Consider the following 20,095-nt stretch of genomic DNA (forward strand, 5'->3'; position numbering starts at 1 on the left):
TATTATAATATTAGGTAGATACCACAATACAATATAAATAGGTATATAACTACTATATATCTTAAAGCACTGGGTTTGATAAATTAAAGATAAGTTGGATTATCAACTGTGTCTGCAATGAAGGAACTTACAATTCGTTATATCCACTTTATCAGCATGATTATAATTTAAATACATATATATATAATATATTGCTTAATAATTATGCTTAACAAAACACAATAACAACGTAAAATGTTATTATTTGTAAAACTTATTCTCATTAGTATATTTTTTTGTTTATCTTATCTCCGAGTCTATCCCCTTCTCATGGAATTTCTAACGCTACCCATCCTAATCGTACTTTTTGTGGCCTTTGACCAAATTTATTACAATAATTTAATATCCATGTATCAATTATGTATAACAGACACGATTTTAAGAACAACGGAAGTCTTGTGAAATGTGTAGAACACGAAAATAAGCAATAGATTTTATTTTTATGGAAAAAAACTTTGATTTTCTAACTGTCAGTAGTAATTCATTTCCCCAATAGAATATAGTTATTATATACGCCGAGATAATGTAATAGTCATGTAAACAAGTGTAAAATTGAAGGAACTAAAATTTATTTTTGTTATAATATTTATTTACATACACCGTGTTTGAATCGTTCAGGTAATATGTTGTGATGCAAAATTAACAATAGTTACATGACTTCATACTTTAAAAAACCGTACATTTATTTTCGTGTTTTGCACTTATAAATTATGTCAAACAACGAGGATAAAATTAGTTTTATAAATAAATACGATTCAGAAACAGCGGACTATGGAAGTTTGTCTACAGGTAGTGTTTGCATTTTGAAATATGTTATAAGAAATTAGATTTTATTGAATTGTTTGGATAAATTTAGCATTTTATTTCTTATCTTTGATGTTTTATTATTTAAGCATTTATAACTTCAGTGAATAACTATGATAACCATTTAGCTATTATACAGATATAGCGTCACTTTTTTTTTAAATTGGATTTTACACTTAGTGTTATAAGACATGAAAGTAATACTATACCTATGTCTATTAGTTTATTATTAAATATAATTAAATTTATTTTTAATATAATACACTAAAAGTCCTATTATAAATAATGAAAATCGATAATTAAAATGAATTTATGAAACAAATGGACATTTAGTATTTGAATGTGATTCTATTCTTATTTATTATATTTTGTATCTATATTATAATTTGTGTTAAAAATTTACAAAATTATATCCATAAGTCAAAAGTAAAAATATATTGGTAATATATTAAAGATTAATTGATACATTTGGTCTGTTAGATAAATAACGGTTGATAGGTGATAATTTAATAATTTATATAGTTACAAATATTTCAGTGAATGACTGTATTAGGTTGGAGGATGGGTGAAACATAAAATTAACCTCTGAAAATGTATAAGTTTTCCATGTAACTGACTACTGAGTAAATATGCAGATAGTATTTGAATTTCATATATATTATATATATTTCTATATGAATATTGATTTTATTGGGATTTATTTATTTATTTTTAAATAAATATTCAAAAGATATTTTTTAAATTAGATTTTTAGAAAAATGTTAATGCTTTTAACTTATATGTATTCAGTTTCATACTCATTTGTTCGTATCCTAATAATGATCAAAGTTACAAAATTATAGACTATTAGTGCCATACTCAATAATACATCACATAATAGCTAAAGTTATAGGTGTTGAATAAAACATAGGGCAAAAATGTAGACAAAGCACAAAGATAATATGATGTTATTATTACTTATAAGTTATAACTTTTAAGCATAGTAAAATATTGCTTAATATGATTTTAATATATTGACGAAAATAGACATAAAGATTCTAGTCCAATAGAGAGAGAAAAAAATTGTAAATACTTTCGTTTTTTTATTTTTAGAGAAAAGTGATATTACTTTTGGGAAAAAATGGTCCTATCAACTATGTATTTTCACTTACACTAAAATCTTGCGAGTGAATACAACTACCTTCATCATATTTAAAAATAAAAAATTGACCAATAATAATAACTATAGATACATACTATATACAGTTTACAGTATATCCAATATCATCGTTTATAATATTTTACTTTTAATCGAGCACATAAATTACAAAATACAATTTTTCGAATGTTCGTAGATTTTGTCGATCAATGAGTTTAAAATGTAAGCTTTAAAATCGTTTAAGATATTTTTCAATTTCACGTATAATTTAACATAATATTCTCGTATTTATATTCATTTTGCACGCTACGGTTTTGTTAAGGTTTGATTCGGTATACGATAATCCAAATGACATAAAACGGTGTACATTGTACATAATATATCAGCCATCACTATAGATATAATTTAATATATTATATATGTATTTAAAATTTATTAAAAGGTTACTGATTTTTTCTTTTTATAATGATCTTTCATATTACATTTTATATTAATGTTCATGAAATTTAATTTCCAAAATTTTCTTTTTAAAAATTACAGTATGCAATTTTAAAATTGTGTACTATTTATAATTTTCCATTTATATTTTTCACGCATTGTCAACATCATTACCAAGTATCCAAGTACTAACTCTAGATTTTCAAACAAGTAAAAAATTATAATTATAATTTAGTTTTACCCAGTCTTTGCAGTAATATGAACAAAAGTCGGTTTGAATAGCACTAGTGACCAATCAAATAAATTGATTCATTATGTAATTAAACATAGTGGTTCCGACCTTTTAGGTACTTATACTAAGTAACCTGATCACTTTGAGAAACTAAGTCACAAACCAACTCTTTCTAGTAAACACCTCTTTCTCCACCATCTCCTCACAAAAAAACAAAACAAAAAATACATTTTTATTTAAAATATTATACTTAGCTATGTCTAGTCTAACTATAGTCTGAGCTACTCTAATTTGAAACAAAGAATAATTTATTGAGTATATATACTAATTTCAAATTAATTTTTTTTTTAAGATTCATTTCTTTTCAAATAATATTATAAATCATAATTGTATACTGATTTTTATTTTAAGTATCTCAAATAAGTATAATATAATAATATAAAATCAAATACAACAGCCATTACTAATAAAGTAATAACACTCGTTTTTATTTTCTCAGAATAATTTTAAATTAGTCTATACTGCGTATAAATCGTTCAAAAATTAATTCATGTATAATTATTAATTAAGAATAAAACAAATTTATACATATTGTGATAGTTTGTTAAAAAACGTAATTTAATAAAATTTCATCAACAATTACTATTAATTAATGCTTTAGTTTATTATTATCGTATGAATGAAATAAATATTAGCCGTATTCATCATGTTAGATATATGAGTAGAGATAGATGTATGAGTAGATAATGAGTTCATTTATGTAAAATATTTAATCCTATAAATTATTGCTAAAGTAAAGTATTTAGAAGCTATATTCATAGTACACTGTGTATTTTGAAGCTTTTAACTATTCTAAGATAGCTTTGTATGTTGAGGTTGAGTACACTTATTTGTCATACACACATAGTCACAACTATTAAAACTTTCAAGTATTCCTGTGTGCGCAGGTTTAGCGTGCGACAAAACGATTCATAGTTCAGTCAAGTGGTTCATTTTTTTGTTCGCATATGTCTTAGAAATTCAGCTACGCATGTAAACACGCGATTTTATTTTGTTTCACAGAATTTAAAAAAAATTATACAATTTCTGTTCAAAACAGTTCAACTTATTTTGAAATGTCTGCTTTGCATAAAAATAACTTGCAGCTTGAGATTTCGGTTGCATACAAAAAAAAAATTTTAATATTCACCAATATTTTAACTGCTTTTATGTCGGTCTGTGGCTAATCACGTAAAATCATCATTATTCAAACATAAAAAAACAATGATGTTTTAATAATTATTATGTTATATACTCTATTAATAACTTATATAAAAAATATATAATTATGCAAAGAAAAACATGTGGATAAAAACCTTTGGAGTGTTATTAGAATAATCATAAGAGGAAAAAGCAGTAAAAATAAGTTTACAATGCTTAAATAGGTCTCCATATTATTATTGTGAATCAAATATAATATTATACTCATATCTCATACCGAATCATGCGTTTAAGTATATTAAATTATTAAGTTTATAAGCATCTGTATGTTAAATGAAGAGTTGGCATTGTTTAATTATTGCACAGACTGTCTTTTTGAACAATAGGCGTCAATGTTTTTAACTGTCACAGTTATAGTAATATTGTTATTAATTCTTATGATACCACTTAAACACTCGCACGCCCATATATTATTTATTGAATTTATTGTTTGCATATAAATAATAATAAATATCTTTACGGTGTACCAATGCATAGATAATAGAAACTAATTCAAAACATTGCAGAATAGCTTGAATTATTAATTCATATGAACCACTTTTAACTTTTAAGATAATATGGAAGATAAATGTAAAATTGTTAATATATGTTACACTCGAATAAATATTTATTATGGTATCTAAAATACTTTTAAAACTATTATACGACAACGAATGACTTATATAGATTACAGGTAAATTATATTTTATGGGTATCTACTATAATATTATATTAGCATTAAAAAAAAAAAAAAAAGGAGAGACTAGATAACAATTTTTTATGTACTAGAATCTGGTACCGTGTGTACCTGTTCATTGAGAAGTAATGTTTGTGTTGGATTTGAATTCAACATGAATTCCATTCATCCATTGATAACTTACTGTATTACCCGACTCTGTTCTTATGAAAAATGACAATGAAATGTTGAAAGCTAAGCAGCACAGATTTGTAACCTTAAATAATACACACTGGATAGAGTTATAGCATATATATCACGATTATCACGCGTAGTCTGCGCTTAAAGCGCATCTGTTCAGTCCCGACGTAGGTTTTTATATTTTGTATTTGTTACGCATGCGTCAGAAATGAAATAGATAATGGTAAGAATGTGTCATAATTTTGCTGCAAATTTTGAAATAAAAAAAAAGTATTGAAATGTTAAGCTCTTTTATAAATATAGCATTATAATAACCAAGGTTAGGCATTAGTGACCTAAAAAGTTAAAGTTATGTCATATGATGAGTTAATTTTTTTTTTTGTAACTTTTAACTTAACCAGTTAAAAATTGTTGTTCAATGACACATAAATATATTAATTAGTTAATCGATTTCATAGTCACATAAGTTAAATTTATTCTCCTAATATGTATTAATCTCTTGGGCTTAAAGAGCATTTTTTTTTAAATTATTAGTTTAGTGAAAAAAACTATAAATAAAAATATCGTAAATATTTTAATGATGTCTGTAGAGATTGTCAAATTCCATCCAAACGCATAATTAAATTAAATATTATACACTTCTTAATGTTATATTATACACACTAAATGACGTGTAAAAAAAAAAAAAATGTTAACTCCCCCATCCTCGATATAGTTGTTATATTATTATTTATTATAATGTCACGATACTCACTCGTCGTACCCATGTCGTAATATTTGTTTGTTGGCACTTGCCACAGTCAATTTCTCGACGCACACACCCACCGCGCGTGTTTGGTTTCATCGAGTTAGATAATCTTTTTGCTGTTGTCTTTAAATCGTATCGTTCGTTTCTGCTCGTGTGAGTATGAGTGACACTTAACAATATTATTCCTTGTCATATTTTCGTAACGTAGTGAGCTCTTTTTATACGCGTAGAGGCATTTGCCGGCCGGACACGCTCTTGCGTGTAAACAAAATATTGCGAGTTCGTAATATATTGCCACGCGTCCTTCTCTAGTTTTTATATTTATTTCAAAGTACGACTAAAATAATAATCAAAACGCACTATCGTAAAATTGTGTGACCGCCACCTAACAAGAGTACAACTAATCCATTTAACTCCTCTGTTGTATTTATAAAATTACAGAGAATTGACATACTATATATACAATTTAAAGGTAAGATCATTATTCAAGGCAAATCAGAAGCTTTTACTGATATTTTGACTACGAAAAAAGTTAAGAACATTTTAATATTATAAATTGATCGTACATTTTAAATGTAATAATCTTAAACATTTAAATTTTATAATATATCATCAATCCACTTAAATTTTAAAAACAAAAAACAGCTAGAGCAATACAGTTGCAGATAATTTTAAACTGGTAAAAATTTCAAATTTGTCATGTTCTGTTTTTTTATTATTATTTTTTTTTTTTAGCGGGAAACACACGTGATGCGAGTGTAGTGTACAGGGTGTCCCGTGAGGATTTATTGCGATATCTCACGAAACTAAAAAAATATTAAAAATCAGGAAGTTAATGAAAATAAAATTTTGAAACGTCAATATTTTCAGAAAAATAAATTCTACAAAATAACTATCTTTAATTTTGTTTTGGAAATAATTTAATATAAAAATATATTTTTTTAACTTTTTTACCAAAACGTTAAAATATGAAACAATTGTAGTTCTTATCTCTGTGAGTTGTATTAACAAACCAAAATTTCGATATCACTATTATTTCGAGAGATATCGCAATGGGTAAATCTTCACGGGACATCCTGTATACCTATTACTTATATTACATTCTAGCCTCGATTTCTTTTTTAAATTTTTTATTGAATTAAGTCTTACCTTAAAAACAAATTAAAAAAAAAAAGTCTTACCCACTAACGTTTGTCATCTTAACTTAGTGTTGGTTCCTAGTCTCGATAACTCGAATACTCGAATATGTATATACCTCTTAAAAAAAAGTTAGAATTTTTTACAATTCGACCTATCAAGATTTTCGAGTTATCGAGATTCGAGTTTTCTGTGAGGATTGACTGTTAAATCTTTTTTTTTTAATCGGTCACAGGAGAATCGCGACCACATGAAATGGGAGACGAGAACAACGGCGCCGATCTGGCGGCACAACAGCAATTTCGTATGCAGCCACGGAAACAATACAACATGAACATCACCGACCACAATGACCGGCCTTCGAGGTGGTCATCGCTGCTGTCCTGGTCCGATAATCGGTGGCCGGCAACTGTGGCAGAAGCTATCGCGGTCGTATTGTCCGTGGCCGTGGCCTGGTGTCTGCTTCTCGTGAACGTGACACCGGCGCTGATGGCCGTACCCGGTGGCAGCGTGGCATCCATATTCATGCTGTACGTGGCCGGGCTGGCCGCTGGCCACATCGTCGACGTGGTAGGTGGCCTCCCTCCGCTGCTAGGCATGATGGTGGCCGGCATAGCTCTCCAAAACTTCGGCCTGTACACCGTCACTGCCAATTGGTGCGACCACCTGGTGGCAATAATGCGGTAATGACGATACGATGATGGATAGATTTTATTTTTTTTTTTTTAACCTTAATTACCTACGAACCTCGTGCAAGTTCAGCAGTCAATAATGATATAGCGTATCAACAGCCTTATCCATAGAATTATTGTCACGACTCTGAAAATTCGATTTTGAGGGTTTTTTTCATTATTTATTGTTTGAAAAAAAAAACATAACGCATGTCGTTTGACACTATCATCGTTTCAATTAGATATTTTCTCTACCATCAGCTGTTGAAATTCGACGAAATAATATCCCAATTCAAACCTTTTGATGAATATTACTATTGATTATAGATACTATTTAGTATTTATAATCAATAATGATATTAGAAAAATTGTCTTAAATAATTTATTTATGAATTATATAATATTAATATAAAAGTTATTGAAAAAAATGAGGACATTTTTTAGTCCAGTAGCATAGTAAAGGCTATTTTGAGGCTTGTTTTTACCTCAACCAAAATTGGTAACCAAAAATAGGCCCTGGATTGGTCTGGGATGGTCAGATGCGATATAAAAATAATCAGCGAATTTAAGGTATTTAACTAACATAACCCATAGCCTATTGCCTTTATTTAGTATCTACTATAGTCTGAATGAGAGCAATTAAATGCAGCTATGTAAAAAATAATTAACGAAAACAATTAGTGTAATATTACTTTTGTTTTTTATAAGCTAAAATTAAATGGATGGACCTATTCAAAATATTCTGGAACTTGTATATGATTGAATTATAATTTCAGTTAGAATAACTATCAGTCTGAATAAGTAAAAAACGACCTAAATAAGTTTCTATACTGGTTGTATTATAAGGGAGCTGGTGATGGGTATAGAAGATGTCTGCAGCTCATCAAAAACAAAATAATACCACTGGTTTTTACTATATTTTGTATTGTTATTAGGACATTAGGTATTATATTAACATTAATTTATGTTAAGAATGAAAAATTAAATATATCAATAGAAAGTTAATTAACTATCCCGAAGAGTGATTAACTAATATAAAAATGTGGAGTTACAACAATTACTATGAATTTATTAAGTCTATAAATAATATTAATGAAACGTTTTCTGTTGTTCGCCTCTTCTGAATATAGTCAATAATCAATATAAATTTACGACAGTACGACACTAATTAGGCCAAAGATATTATTAATTATCAGTCCACGCCTTGTGGTGCTCAGTATTTGGTCCCATTTTTTTTTTTTTTATTGGAGTGTTGAATATATTATTGTTACTACTATTATAAGCTATGTGTAAAACTTTTTTTTAAATTTTTATTAGAGAATATACAATCTATATACAAAGACATAATATGAATATGTGCTACAATATAATTTAAGAAAAAAACATGAATAGGGTGAGGGAAGAAATCATCCAGTAATTGCACTTCTTTTTGTTTAAATATGATTTGATATTTTTTTTAAATTAAATTTATTATTATTATTATCATTATTTTATTATAATTTTTTTTTCGTTAATCTTTAAAAAGATCTCTGCACCAATTTCTTTTTAGACACCATGGTGGATTTCCAGGAATCGTAAAAACTGAAATTGCAAAAATATCAATAATATGTAAATAAAAATGTTTAGCATAACAATTGTTTGTTTTATCAAATTACGAATAGAGGTGGACAGATAGGAAGGAAGAGTGGGAGGACAGGACCCCTATCCTCTCACTCGTATCAAATGATATTTTTTTCAATATTTATAATATTTTAAACTATAAATAACATTTTTAAATATTATAATAGTGCCTTTTAAAAATCAGCCACATCTCCCCCAATTTCAGGATTATTTGATCGTCGCTAATTACGAATGTGACTTATTTAGTACCTTATATTGAGTAATTACACTCTTTTGAACTATATTTAATTTGGATAGCTTTTGGATAAATTCAGTCATTCATATTTCCCAACTATGATCAATATATAAAATACAAATGGTAGAGGTAGGAGTTAAGAGTGGAAAAGTTTTGAACCTTTCAGAAATAAAATTTTACTACCCACTCAACAACAGCTATTTACTCGATTCAGAAATAACAATTATGACAGTACTATTTTGAGATTCACACAAATAATCATTGAAATTTTGAATTGCCATACCTTTAATGTATAATAAGAGTAGAGACTTGACATGGTTTGACATTTTCAGAAGTTTTAGATCTACACCCCAGTACCCCACCATGCCGTCACCAATAGGCACTCCATCGCAGAAATGGAAAACTTACACAAGACACGTAGCTGGTTACATATTTTGAACGGGACAAGAATATTTTAATTTTAATCGAATTTTAAAAAAGGACCGAAACATATTTCAATACTAGTTTCAGAGTGAATTAATACCTAAAAACTTAACGTGTCTAGTAAAATAAACACTGTAAACATACATAATAAACCGAACGTTATGAAACCGTTTTCAAATCATCGTGGTTCATATAATTAAGTCAAATTTTTAAGTGATCGTCTTTCATACCAATTATTAGCAAACCAAATATGTTTTATTCGCTAATAAATGGAAGATTGACTATACAGCCGTTGATCCAAAACAACATTTTTTTTAGCAATTTTAATCTGAAACTCATGATTTTTTAACGCAGAAATGCGTGTTAACAACAAATTGGGTTCTGTATATAATTATATTATCACGCATCAACACAGCAAAACCAAAAAACATAATATTGAAATAATGTTCTTTTTTTTAATGAATTGAGGTTTCAATATCTGAGGTCATTAGTCTAGTTTATTTGGAATGTGTATCACTGTAAGTCTGTAAGGGAGGGTACGATTGGTTAGAAGTTTAGAAAACGTGTCATATTATGCACGTGTGGCAAGGATTTGATAGGTATACTAAAAAATAAAAATTGACTTCAAAACACGTTAGTGACTGAAGCCAAACTCCGCGCCACACCAGATCACTGTAATAATATTGTTTTAACGTATTCGACCAATCGTCACGTGTCATTTATGTTGTTCACAGAGAGGCTGCGCTGTCGGTAATCTTGATCAAAGGTGGTTTAGAAATGAACGCAACCCAATTGCGTCGGCTCAGTGGTGCTGTAACCAGACTGGCGCTGTTGCCATGCATAGCCGAGGCAGTGGCCGCGGCCGTGGCTGCACATTATATTTTGCCTGATTTTTCTTGGGGATGGGGTCTGATGCTCGGGTGAGTAAATAGTAATGATTATATATTTTTTAATTCAAAATTTACAATTAGTCCAACAGATCCATTAACTACAAGCTTTTCGAGTTTTTTTAATGGTTATATGGTAGGTATGAGGACTGTGTGTTCCACAAATAATGAACTGATTTTGAATATTTATACATTTATATTGGTAATATATGATATAAAAACGAATACAATGCAATATTTTACATTATGCTCAAATAAATGTTCTATTTCTTTTCCACCCCTTTCCACTCATAGGTTGAGATATAATTGAAATTTAAGATGCACTAAAATCTTGTTACACGAAATGAGACAATTAATAACAGAAATAAATTATTATTAGTTTAATTAGAGAAGATTCGAATAATTTTTGGGTGCTAAACTCAGCTAAATGTCTGCCTATATACTCCCACCATCACATGAACGACATCAGAATGGCATGCAAATCATGTCATACTAACCATACATGTTTGGTGTAAAAGTGGCAACTGCGGATAAACAAAAATTTGTTGTTTAAAATAATTCATCACACGAAAATCAATAACAATAACTTTTCCAAACGGCAATTTATCGCAAATAACAGATCGCGTCTTATTTAAATTAGTTACTAGCTTTCGTCATTCGTATAATAACTATCCGTCAATCAATAACTTATAAATTGTATATAATACAACAGCTAAAGATATTTCAATATTTTTAATATGAAAACATTTTATATTAACTATCAGTTTGACATCTGGTCGTGTAGATTAAAACAATATTTTCATTATTTTACCAACTAGTTATACGATGAATTGGATCGTGTTTTAATTACATTCTATGTAGTTGCACTAATTTAAATCGTCGTTATGATTTTACTATTTTAATATATCTAAATACATTAAACATTAAATATGCATCAAAATACGAAATTAATCGAATAAACCACAAACTGTAGTACAATTTATACGATTTTGAATCGTTCACACAATTTATTGTACATAACATATTATGATATTTATCATTTTTAAATTGTAAATTGGCTATGAAATATGAATCATAGATATTAACTCAATTGTTAATAATGCCATGTAAAAATAATATTCAACGTTTAATATTGTAATTCAAAGTAAAAAGTACCTATAAATATATGATATTAAAAAAAAATCCAATGAATAACCTCTTATGAACCATTTGGGATATGATACAATATTAGACAAAAAATATCCACCGATAAGACAGCTCAAGAGAGAGGGCTGTTGGACTGGAATATGTACAGAGTCCCGTTGAAATTAATTTTTAAATTTTTAAATTTTAAAATTTTGTTTGTTAATAATTATTAATGTTGTTGTTGTTATTATTATTATTATTAATGCTTATTTTATATTAAATAATATATTATAGGGCCCACTAAAATATTTATTATGGGTCGACAATTTGATTTGGAGAGCCTGAATTTGTTTACAGTATTATTTATAATATTTTACTGGCTTAATGGCAAGGTTAAGTTAATTTTTAAGTATTTTACAAACACAATTTTTTAGTGCAAATATCATAAAATTAATGATATAATAATATTAACTTTAGTATCATAAATTCATAAGTACAAAGGTTATAAATAACTTATAATATAATTATTAATTATTATTCCTTAATAATCGTGGTAAATACCTACCCGAACATGAAAGAGACTAACATTCTACATTCTGTCCTATTAGTTAACACCATATCATATTAACAATATGATATTGATGTTTTAACAATGCAATCGAAGGAATTTTATAAAAATCGTAATTACGTTTGATTTTTATAAGGTTCATTTTATCGGCCGTCAGTCCAGCTGTTTTAGTCCCAAATTTGTTACGGTTGAAACATATGGGTTACGGTGAAAAAAACGGCGTGAACACGCTGGTGATAGCTGCGTCGAGTTTAGATGACATTGTGTCAATTAGCGCTTTTGGTGTTTTGTTGGGCATCGTTTTTTCAACTGGTACGTCAAAGTTGTATTAAAATATATAATGTTATAATATTACCAGTTTTACACTGAACGGTGCAAATTCTTATACTTCTACTTTGGCAATTCAATGTATGCATATTTTTAGAACGAACAATATCGGAATACTAGCTGTTAACTGTGGATTTTAAATAAATGCATTTTATTACCATTTTATAGCATACGAGTATCTTCGAATTTTAAACAGAAATAAATTTTAATTTATGCTCTGTTTCATAGTGACATTTAAAATTATACTCTTTTACAGATAAAATGGTTTTTGGCAAATTAAATCTAACAGTAAAGTTAATCTTTATTTTCGGTGAACAAAATACAAATCCGTCCATGATTCGTTGAATGTATGATTTCCATCACTAATTTTACGTTTATTTGACATTGAATCGATAGGTTATTAATAAACAGTTGAAATTTAAACTTCACGTTGGCATTTTTCGAAACGAACTGCAATAAGGCTATAAGCCTATAACCAGTTACGTATTTGTCGTAATCGACGATATATACATTATATACGATTAGATAACGATATCGCTCATAGTTTTGTTTTCGCATTGTTATATAATAGTCATGATTAAATATTATTATTTATAACAAATTGAACTATAAGATTAAAATTTTAAACACCATGAAATATATCTGGTGGGCCGCAGAAAAAAGTTCCGGAGGCCACGGGTTGCCGGCGCCTAGTTTAGATGATTATATCATTTATAAGTACGCAGGTGCGCAATAATAAATGGAAGGGATTTGGATCAGATGTTGGTCGTCGCTGAGTGTGGGTATGGATGGGCCTGTGACCATCGTATCGATAGACCTATGTGGTTTCAGTTGTCATCATAATATCATGTCTTGGTTCGATCCATGCATAACAAATGTTCACAATAGATCATTTTTTTCCAACCAGAAATCAGTTAATGATGAGAGTATGTGACATATTCCACATGATATCACTACACAATTATTCCAAACCTTTAAGAAATGCCTTACCAAGTGTATCCGAGGATATGACCACCATATTGATAACATTGAGTTCTGTACATAAACCATAACTGTGATAGAATCGTGTAAATATGTACTGTAACAATTTAATTCGATTTATTATTTTTTTACTTTTATTTTTGCTTTTTAGAATTTTTCTATGTTTTATGGCGTTTTCTATACAATATTAAAATATATTGTTTGAGTACAACTATACGGCTCTGGTAATCTTCGCTATTTTTTAACAGGCAACTTGACCAGTAAGATTGTTCAAGGACCCGAAGACGTTTGCATTGGGACTGCGTTGGGACTTGTGTGGGGATTCCTCTTGATTTTTGTGCCGCCTGCACCGTGGGCAAATGTGTATAACACCACCCAAAAAGACAAACTCGATGTCAATGACGAAAAACAAGTAGGTTGATTAAATTATGACCCTGTAAGATCAATAAGATACATTGAATGTTTAATATTTTCCACATGCGACGAAAAGGCGGACCGGTCAGTGACAGCCATGAGAGCGTTTTTGTTGGGCGCCGGTGGTATTCTGGCCGTGACCGGTAGTCAGTGGTACGGGTATCCTGGAGCTGGTCCATTGGCTTGCATCATATCGTCGTTCGTGGCGGGTACTGGTTGGAAGTGGAGGGAAAAAAAGCAAAACTGTAACAGTCCAACCATGATTTCGACACTCGACGATGAAGACGAAGGAGCCCACAACGAGACAAACCCGGTTGAAGCGGTGTTCGAGTCCATTTGGTTTGGGCTCCAGCCGATTTTGTTTGCGTCCATAGGCACTGAAGTCAAATTCGAACTCCTCGTGGGTGGTGACATTATCATTGCCGGACTGTTGGTACTTATCGCCGGATTGATAGTAAGTTGTACTCTCGGGTAGTAAAATACTAAAATATTATAAGCTCGTTAGTATTTTGAAATGTGTGATATTGGTTAAAGAACGTTGTGCTTAAAAAAAAATCAATTATATTTTAAATTATTATAGACATTTTTAAATATCAAATAATAAAGAACCGTTAGTAAAATTGATTTTCTCTTCTATGCGGATGTTAAATATATTGTCTTTTTCTGAACATTTAAGAGTAATAACAGATAATAATATAATGTACCTACAAATAGATTAAGTTTTTATAAAAAATTTTAATTTGATACTATGGATAAGACAAATGCCTAATTAAAGCCATACAAGTTAATGATTTTATTTAACTTGTTAAGTTAATTTCATATACATTGATACGGGAAAAGTTAAAGTTGAATTGAACGAAGTTAGTACTTTAGGTGATAAAAAGTATAAATGTCAAAATAATTTTGAAAACATCTAGAAAAAACCGAGAAAAAAATTGGAACATCTTAAGCTACATCAGTTAAACTTATATTATTATTCAAAAACTAATAACCGTATATATTTTCAATTTTCACAAGTTTACTAGAGAGTGAAATTAATTATTATGAGTGTTTGAATTTCATATTTTTTATAAAATTTATAAACATCTCTATAACTCTAAAACTATTATTTAGCCCAGCATTATATCTAATATTAAAAAAATAACTTAGAATAACTTATTTACGTATTATGTTAAAGGTTCGTTTAATTGTAACATCATGTGCAGTTTGGGGAGCAGGATTCAACATTAAAGAAGTGATATTTATTAATATTGCGTGGCTTCCCAAAGCAACTGTCCAGGTAATCCTTTATAATCTTTTTCCAAATGGTATGTTCTACGCGCTTATTACATGATTTGTATTAGTTTATAACAAATTATTTTTAATATTAACTAATCAGTAATCATATTAACTATGCTTCGTGTATTATAATGATATATTTTCTTATGCAGGCTGCACTCGCTCCGGTAGCGTTGGACATGGCGAGAATGATGGGGACAGAAGCGGACAAAGAAAGTGCTAGTCGATTGTTAACCATCGCTGTAATCTCCATACTAGTTACAGCCCCTATAGGTGCATTCGGCATTCAATGGCTTGGTCCCAGGTTGTTGTCTAGCTCCAGTCGATAACTACAAACTTCTTTTCTTGGAATGTGCTTGATATTAATTTACCATCACGCTCACCTGTGTATTTATTATTTAATCATTTATTGAATTAATTTTATTTATAAAACACTATTTAATTGCAATGACTAATAAAATATTATACGATTGTCCTTTAAAAGAATTGCTTGCAAAAAAAAAAGCAAAAAATGTATTACTTATAAGTTATAACCACATAAATGGAGCGTGTTTGGACAAAATTACAAAATGATTGAACTATTTCCTATAAAATCACGAAATAATTAAATTATGTAATAATTCAGCAATATTTTAATAACGCGATGAACGTCTATTCAAAAATCAGTTTTATAAACAGCTCTGTAAATAATTCTCGTAGCTTACGTTTTAATTTTAATTATTTTAATAATAATGTTATTGACGATATCATATCACATCGCTCTAATTGGCTATATTGCTATAAGTTAAGATGATACACGCTTTCAGTTGACTAATAAATAGAAAGGTAAATAGCATTAGATTTATTACGAATAAAACCGAACATGATTCATAAAAATATTTAATAAATCTATGAATCTATTTGTGAATAAAATATATTAATTTTTTTTTTTAAATGTTATTATTCATAATTCATAAGTCTTATGTTACAACTACCACATAGCTAAATTGGGGACTAGGGGCTATCTGACCCATTTTTAACCTTCATCTGGTTATAGGTAAAAAAATATTCAACAATTATTATGAATATTATCAAATATTTATTTTAATATTTTATTGTTAGTAATAAAGGTACTACTGAATACTGTTATGTTATAACTATAAGCTTAACAATCACTTCTGGAACAGATATACGTATACCTAAATTTATTATTTCGTAAATAGACAGTTTTTGACGTTCTTATATTAGCTCATGAAACTAGATAATTAAAAATATGATGAACATAATGTTTAACAACAACAAAAAAGAAGTATCAAGTTGTAATCTTTTACAGCCTGATACAGAATTAACCTAGCATATTGCAAGCTAAATCATACGCCATGTAATATATATTTAAAAAAAAAAGCTAGAATAATTCATTATACACTATAATATTTTTGGATCTATTATATTTATATTTTAAAATGTAAAACAACAGTAAATAAAATAATTTATAAACGAGCTTTGGTTTACTTTAGAGTTTATGGATTTTTTTTAAACTTAATTTGGTCCTAAAAAGAAAACAGTCAAACAATCTTGAAGACTTGTAAACATATATAAGTATAGAAATATGAATACTCTTGGTGTTTAATAATTTGAGATTAATTTACAGATGCGAAGAGTAAATACGAATATTTATACATTTTAACATTTATATATGTTTATTCATATTGATGATTAGCCTAAAAAATCATACATTTTAATAAAGACAATTTATTTAGAGAGTTAATTTTTATATTACAAAACATTAATATATATTTAAAAACGGTTCACACACAACATCTCAAGTCTACATCGTCATCAATAATGTGCATATTGCTTAGTAAATGCAAATATAACTCTGAACGAGAAATATTGAATTACATAATATACTGTATTACTGTATAGGTATAGAGACAAACTAATCTGTCAACATATAAAATGAGATAGACAGGCCATACTTTAGAGCTCTATCATGACGTACATAAATTTGTATACATTAATACTATATTGAATACCTACGCGCTTAATCATAAAATTAATACTGTTATCAGAAGGTTTTTTAAACCGCGATCACCAACAATATTAATAAGATTAAAAACATTGGATACAGAATTATTATGATTGAAATCAATTTATATATTGTATAATATGTTTCGACCGTATATCTGCAATTGCATATCTATATTTTTTAATACATTATATTATACCATTTGTTTGGTTTCACTTTCTTTTTGTGTACGTATGTTTGAAATGCGTAGCTATATGTAGTTGTAAAGCGACGTCTTCCGTGATGTTTTTTTTCTTCATTCACTTTGGTTGAGTGGCACCACCGTCGAGAGTTTTCGTATACGCGTGGACGTCCCAAGATGTGGTAAGAAGCAGAAATGAAAATTTTCCCAGTCGAAAAACAAAACAAAAAATAAAAAAAAAATGCGAGAAAATTGTTGTAAAAGCGTTGATGTCTCGCCGCACAATTCCGTTTTGTTTTCACGACGCGCGCAAAACGATAAAGGCGGCAGCCGAGACGTCGGTCGGTCACGGGTTTTTGGTTCCGCGGAATGCGATTTCATCAGCGAGAAAGCTATCCGCTCCGAGAGAAACAGCCTCCTCTCCTGCTGCAATACCCGAGCCACTAACCCTCCATCTCCATCAACAGCGGTGAACACAAGTTTTTTGTAATACGATTTTGCGTATTTCTATATACCTACTCGTATGTATATGTATATATGTATCCTTTGTCAGTTCACCTCACTCCACAGGCGTAGTGCGCACAAAACGCCACATACTACGCACTACAGTGCGCGAGAGGCGCGCAGACTTCTCCTCGCCTTTGCTAACGTGTAAAGAGATCACGTGGATTAACTTTCAACGAGAGAACTGCCACGTAACGGTAACGGATATAATTTGAGTATATAAGATGAGTCAACGGTAGCGTTTACGTACAGAGATCGTTCCCTAAACGTTGAATTCCTACGATTATGTGTTTGTGTATGTGTGTGTTCCGTCTTAGTTATTAAAGTTATCTAAAAATAACAAATCTTTAGTTGATTGCTGTTCAATCATTGCCTCACTATACGAGTATTATATATTATATTTAATATACATCATTACTGTTCTCATTATCATGATCAATTAAGGCAAGCAATTTTATTTTTAGAACATTATATTATTTTTTTGATATTAGATACATGTTGTCGCTATGAAATCCATATCTTTGGTGATACAAATATTCAGGTTGTAGAGGTATAAACGATTTTCTCATATTGTTATAATTCAAAAACGAATAATCGTAGTTGCTTGAAATTTACACCAAAATTTATTTCATCATTTTCTATACTTGATAACATTTCTAAAATATTTTTACTTGTTTCGAGTTTTTGGGATTGTATTATTATTAGTATTATTATTTTTTTTTTTTTTATTACTATCTGCATCATAAACTTGACAGCGTGTGTAGATTTCAACACGGATTTGATCATCTGACTCTTGTAGATCGGAGCAGTATCTACTTTTAAGTAAACACTAAAGACAATGCGGGGTTCATAGAACAATAATGAAAAGTAGTTATTATTATTTTAGATTCTGATTCGAGTAATTATTAATGTATTGATTTTAGTATTTTACTATGATATTGTGTGCGGGGTCTTTTTAATTTTTTCTGTAATCACGTTTTAAATCTTACCACGTCGATAAACTCATACTTTTAAGTGTGACGTGTCCAATATCTACTACAATATATTTTATTGAGATTTGATCGATATGATACGTAACAAAAAAACAAATGTTTAGTATTCTTTATGGGTCCCACGTGACACCAAGATTTCCCACACTGGAATCATTATTCTGTTAAATTAAAAAATCGTACTTTTTAATACTAAAAATAAAAACAAAATGTTTCTGTGTATAAACAAAATATATTTTATTGAAAAATTTAATGAACCATGTAGTAAACATAACAAATGTGTGCTTTAACATTTTGAACAGATTATGTCAAAAAGACGAAGTTTACCTAATATTATATAATACAATGCAAATTGAAAAAAAAAACAATAACTAATAATTTTAACAAAAACAAAAAAAAAGGCATCAGAAAAGACGTGGCGATGTGAGTGGTACGTAATAGCGATTGGGTGATAATCGCAGAAGATGCTAGTAAGTATATGGCTACTGGTCACCTCTACAACGTTATTCGGTCGGTCCTGCGGGGCGTTCGAGAATCGCTGGCGCGTTTGCCGGGGGCGCGAAGACGACCATGGCAACCGATGGAGCCCGACCACAACGGTCAACTTACTGCGTTTCTAAAATTCTAAATAATATATTCTTTTTATAACTTATAGTCTCTTTTTTGATTTTTTTCGGGGGGATATTTTTGAAGACAGCAATAACCGCAAATAATTCCATTCTTTACTTATGAGTTTTAAACACATATTGGAGTCAGGTATAAAATATCACAGAAACTCCAATAAAAAAATAAACCTGTTTCTTCTATTAAGACTCTTAATATTCATAACCTTTACTTCAAAAATTATATTTTGCACTACACTCACGTAAGTCTTGTAATAAATATACGCAATTACTAAAATTCAACAGTGTGTCAGTGTGTTAATAATACGAATTGTAGTCTGTAAATTAGTGTAATATCACTAATATCTTAGTAAAACTTTATCTTAACATCGTGAACGATGGTAATACTAATCAGAAATAAGCGATGAAAGTAGTGTGGCGATACCGTGGCTCGTATCACCACTTACTCGATCCGCTGGCGTTACCGTGCAATTCGCGCTGTTTTGTACATATGCATATAATATTCGTGAGTTATTTAATTTATATTGTATTCGTTATGTTTTGATGTTATATACAACTTTTGTACTATTATAATATTTATGTTCCTTGTCCGAACGATCTCGACTCCCC

At 29.2% G+C, this 20,095-nt stretch overlaps 1 protein-coding gene across 2 annotated transcripts; it reads left to right on the plus strand.

The window, feature by feature from the left end:
- Window positions 1-414: 414 nt before the first annotated feature.
- On the plus strand, window positions 415-16,115 carry LOC107162935 (sodium/hydrogen exchanger 9B2-like). 2 transcript variants are annotated; one of them, XM_015510119.2, is made up of 8 exons: window positions 415-828; window positions 6,888-7,335; window positions 10,336-10,521; window positions 12,318-12,493; window positions 13,738-13,901; window positions 13,980-14,357; window positions 15,081-15,182; window positions 15,334-16,115. In XM_015510119.2, exons 1-8 carry the CDS (start codon window positions 750-752, stop codon window positions 15,508-15,510), a joined length of 1,710 nt encoding a protein of 569 aa, XP_015365605.1. In that variant the 5' UTR covers window positions 415-749; the 3' UTR covers window positions 15,511-16,115. The 2 variants fall into 2 exon arrangements, with proteins under 2 accessions (XP_015365605.1, XP_089075934.1); XM_089219808.1 differs by lacking the exon at window positions 415-828 and adding an exon at window positions 5,566-5,987.
- Window positions 16,116-20,095: the final 3,980 nt, after the last annotated feature.

Source organism: Diuraphis noxia, unplaced genomic scaffold (genome assembly GCF_037042655.1).
Source record: "Diuraphis noxia isolate RWA-SAM2 unplaced genomic scaffold, SU_Dnox_SAM2 contig0002, whole genome shotgun sequence".
In the NCBI taxonomy this organism is placed as follows: domain Eukaryota; kingdom Metazoa; phylum Arthropoda; class Insecta; order Hemiptera; family Aphididae; genus Diuraphis; species Diuraphis noxia.

What these genes read in the sequence shown, in the direction of transcription:
- LOC107162935 (XM_015510119.2), top strand. Translation starts at nt 750, where the DNA reads ATGTCAAACAACGAGGATAAAATTAGTTTTATAAATAAATACGATTCA. An exon ending in CTATGGAAGTTTGTCTACAG is followed by an intron (nt 829 to 6,887) that starts GTAGTGTTTGCA and finishes AATCGGTCACAG; the next exon opens with GAGAATCGCGACCACATGAA. An exon ending in GGATGGGGTCTGATGCTCGG is followed by an intron (nt 10,522 to 12,317) that starts GTGAGTAAATAG and finishes GATTTTTATAAG; the next exon opens with GTTCATTTTATCGGCCGTCA.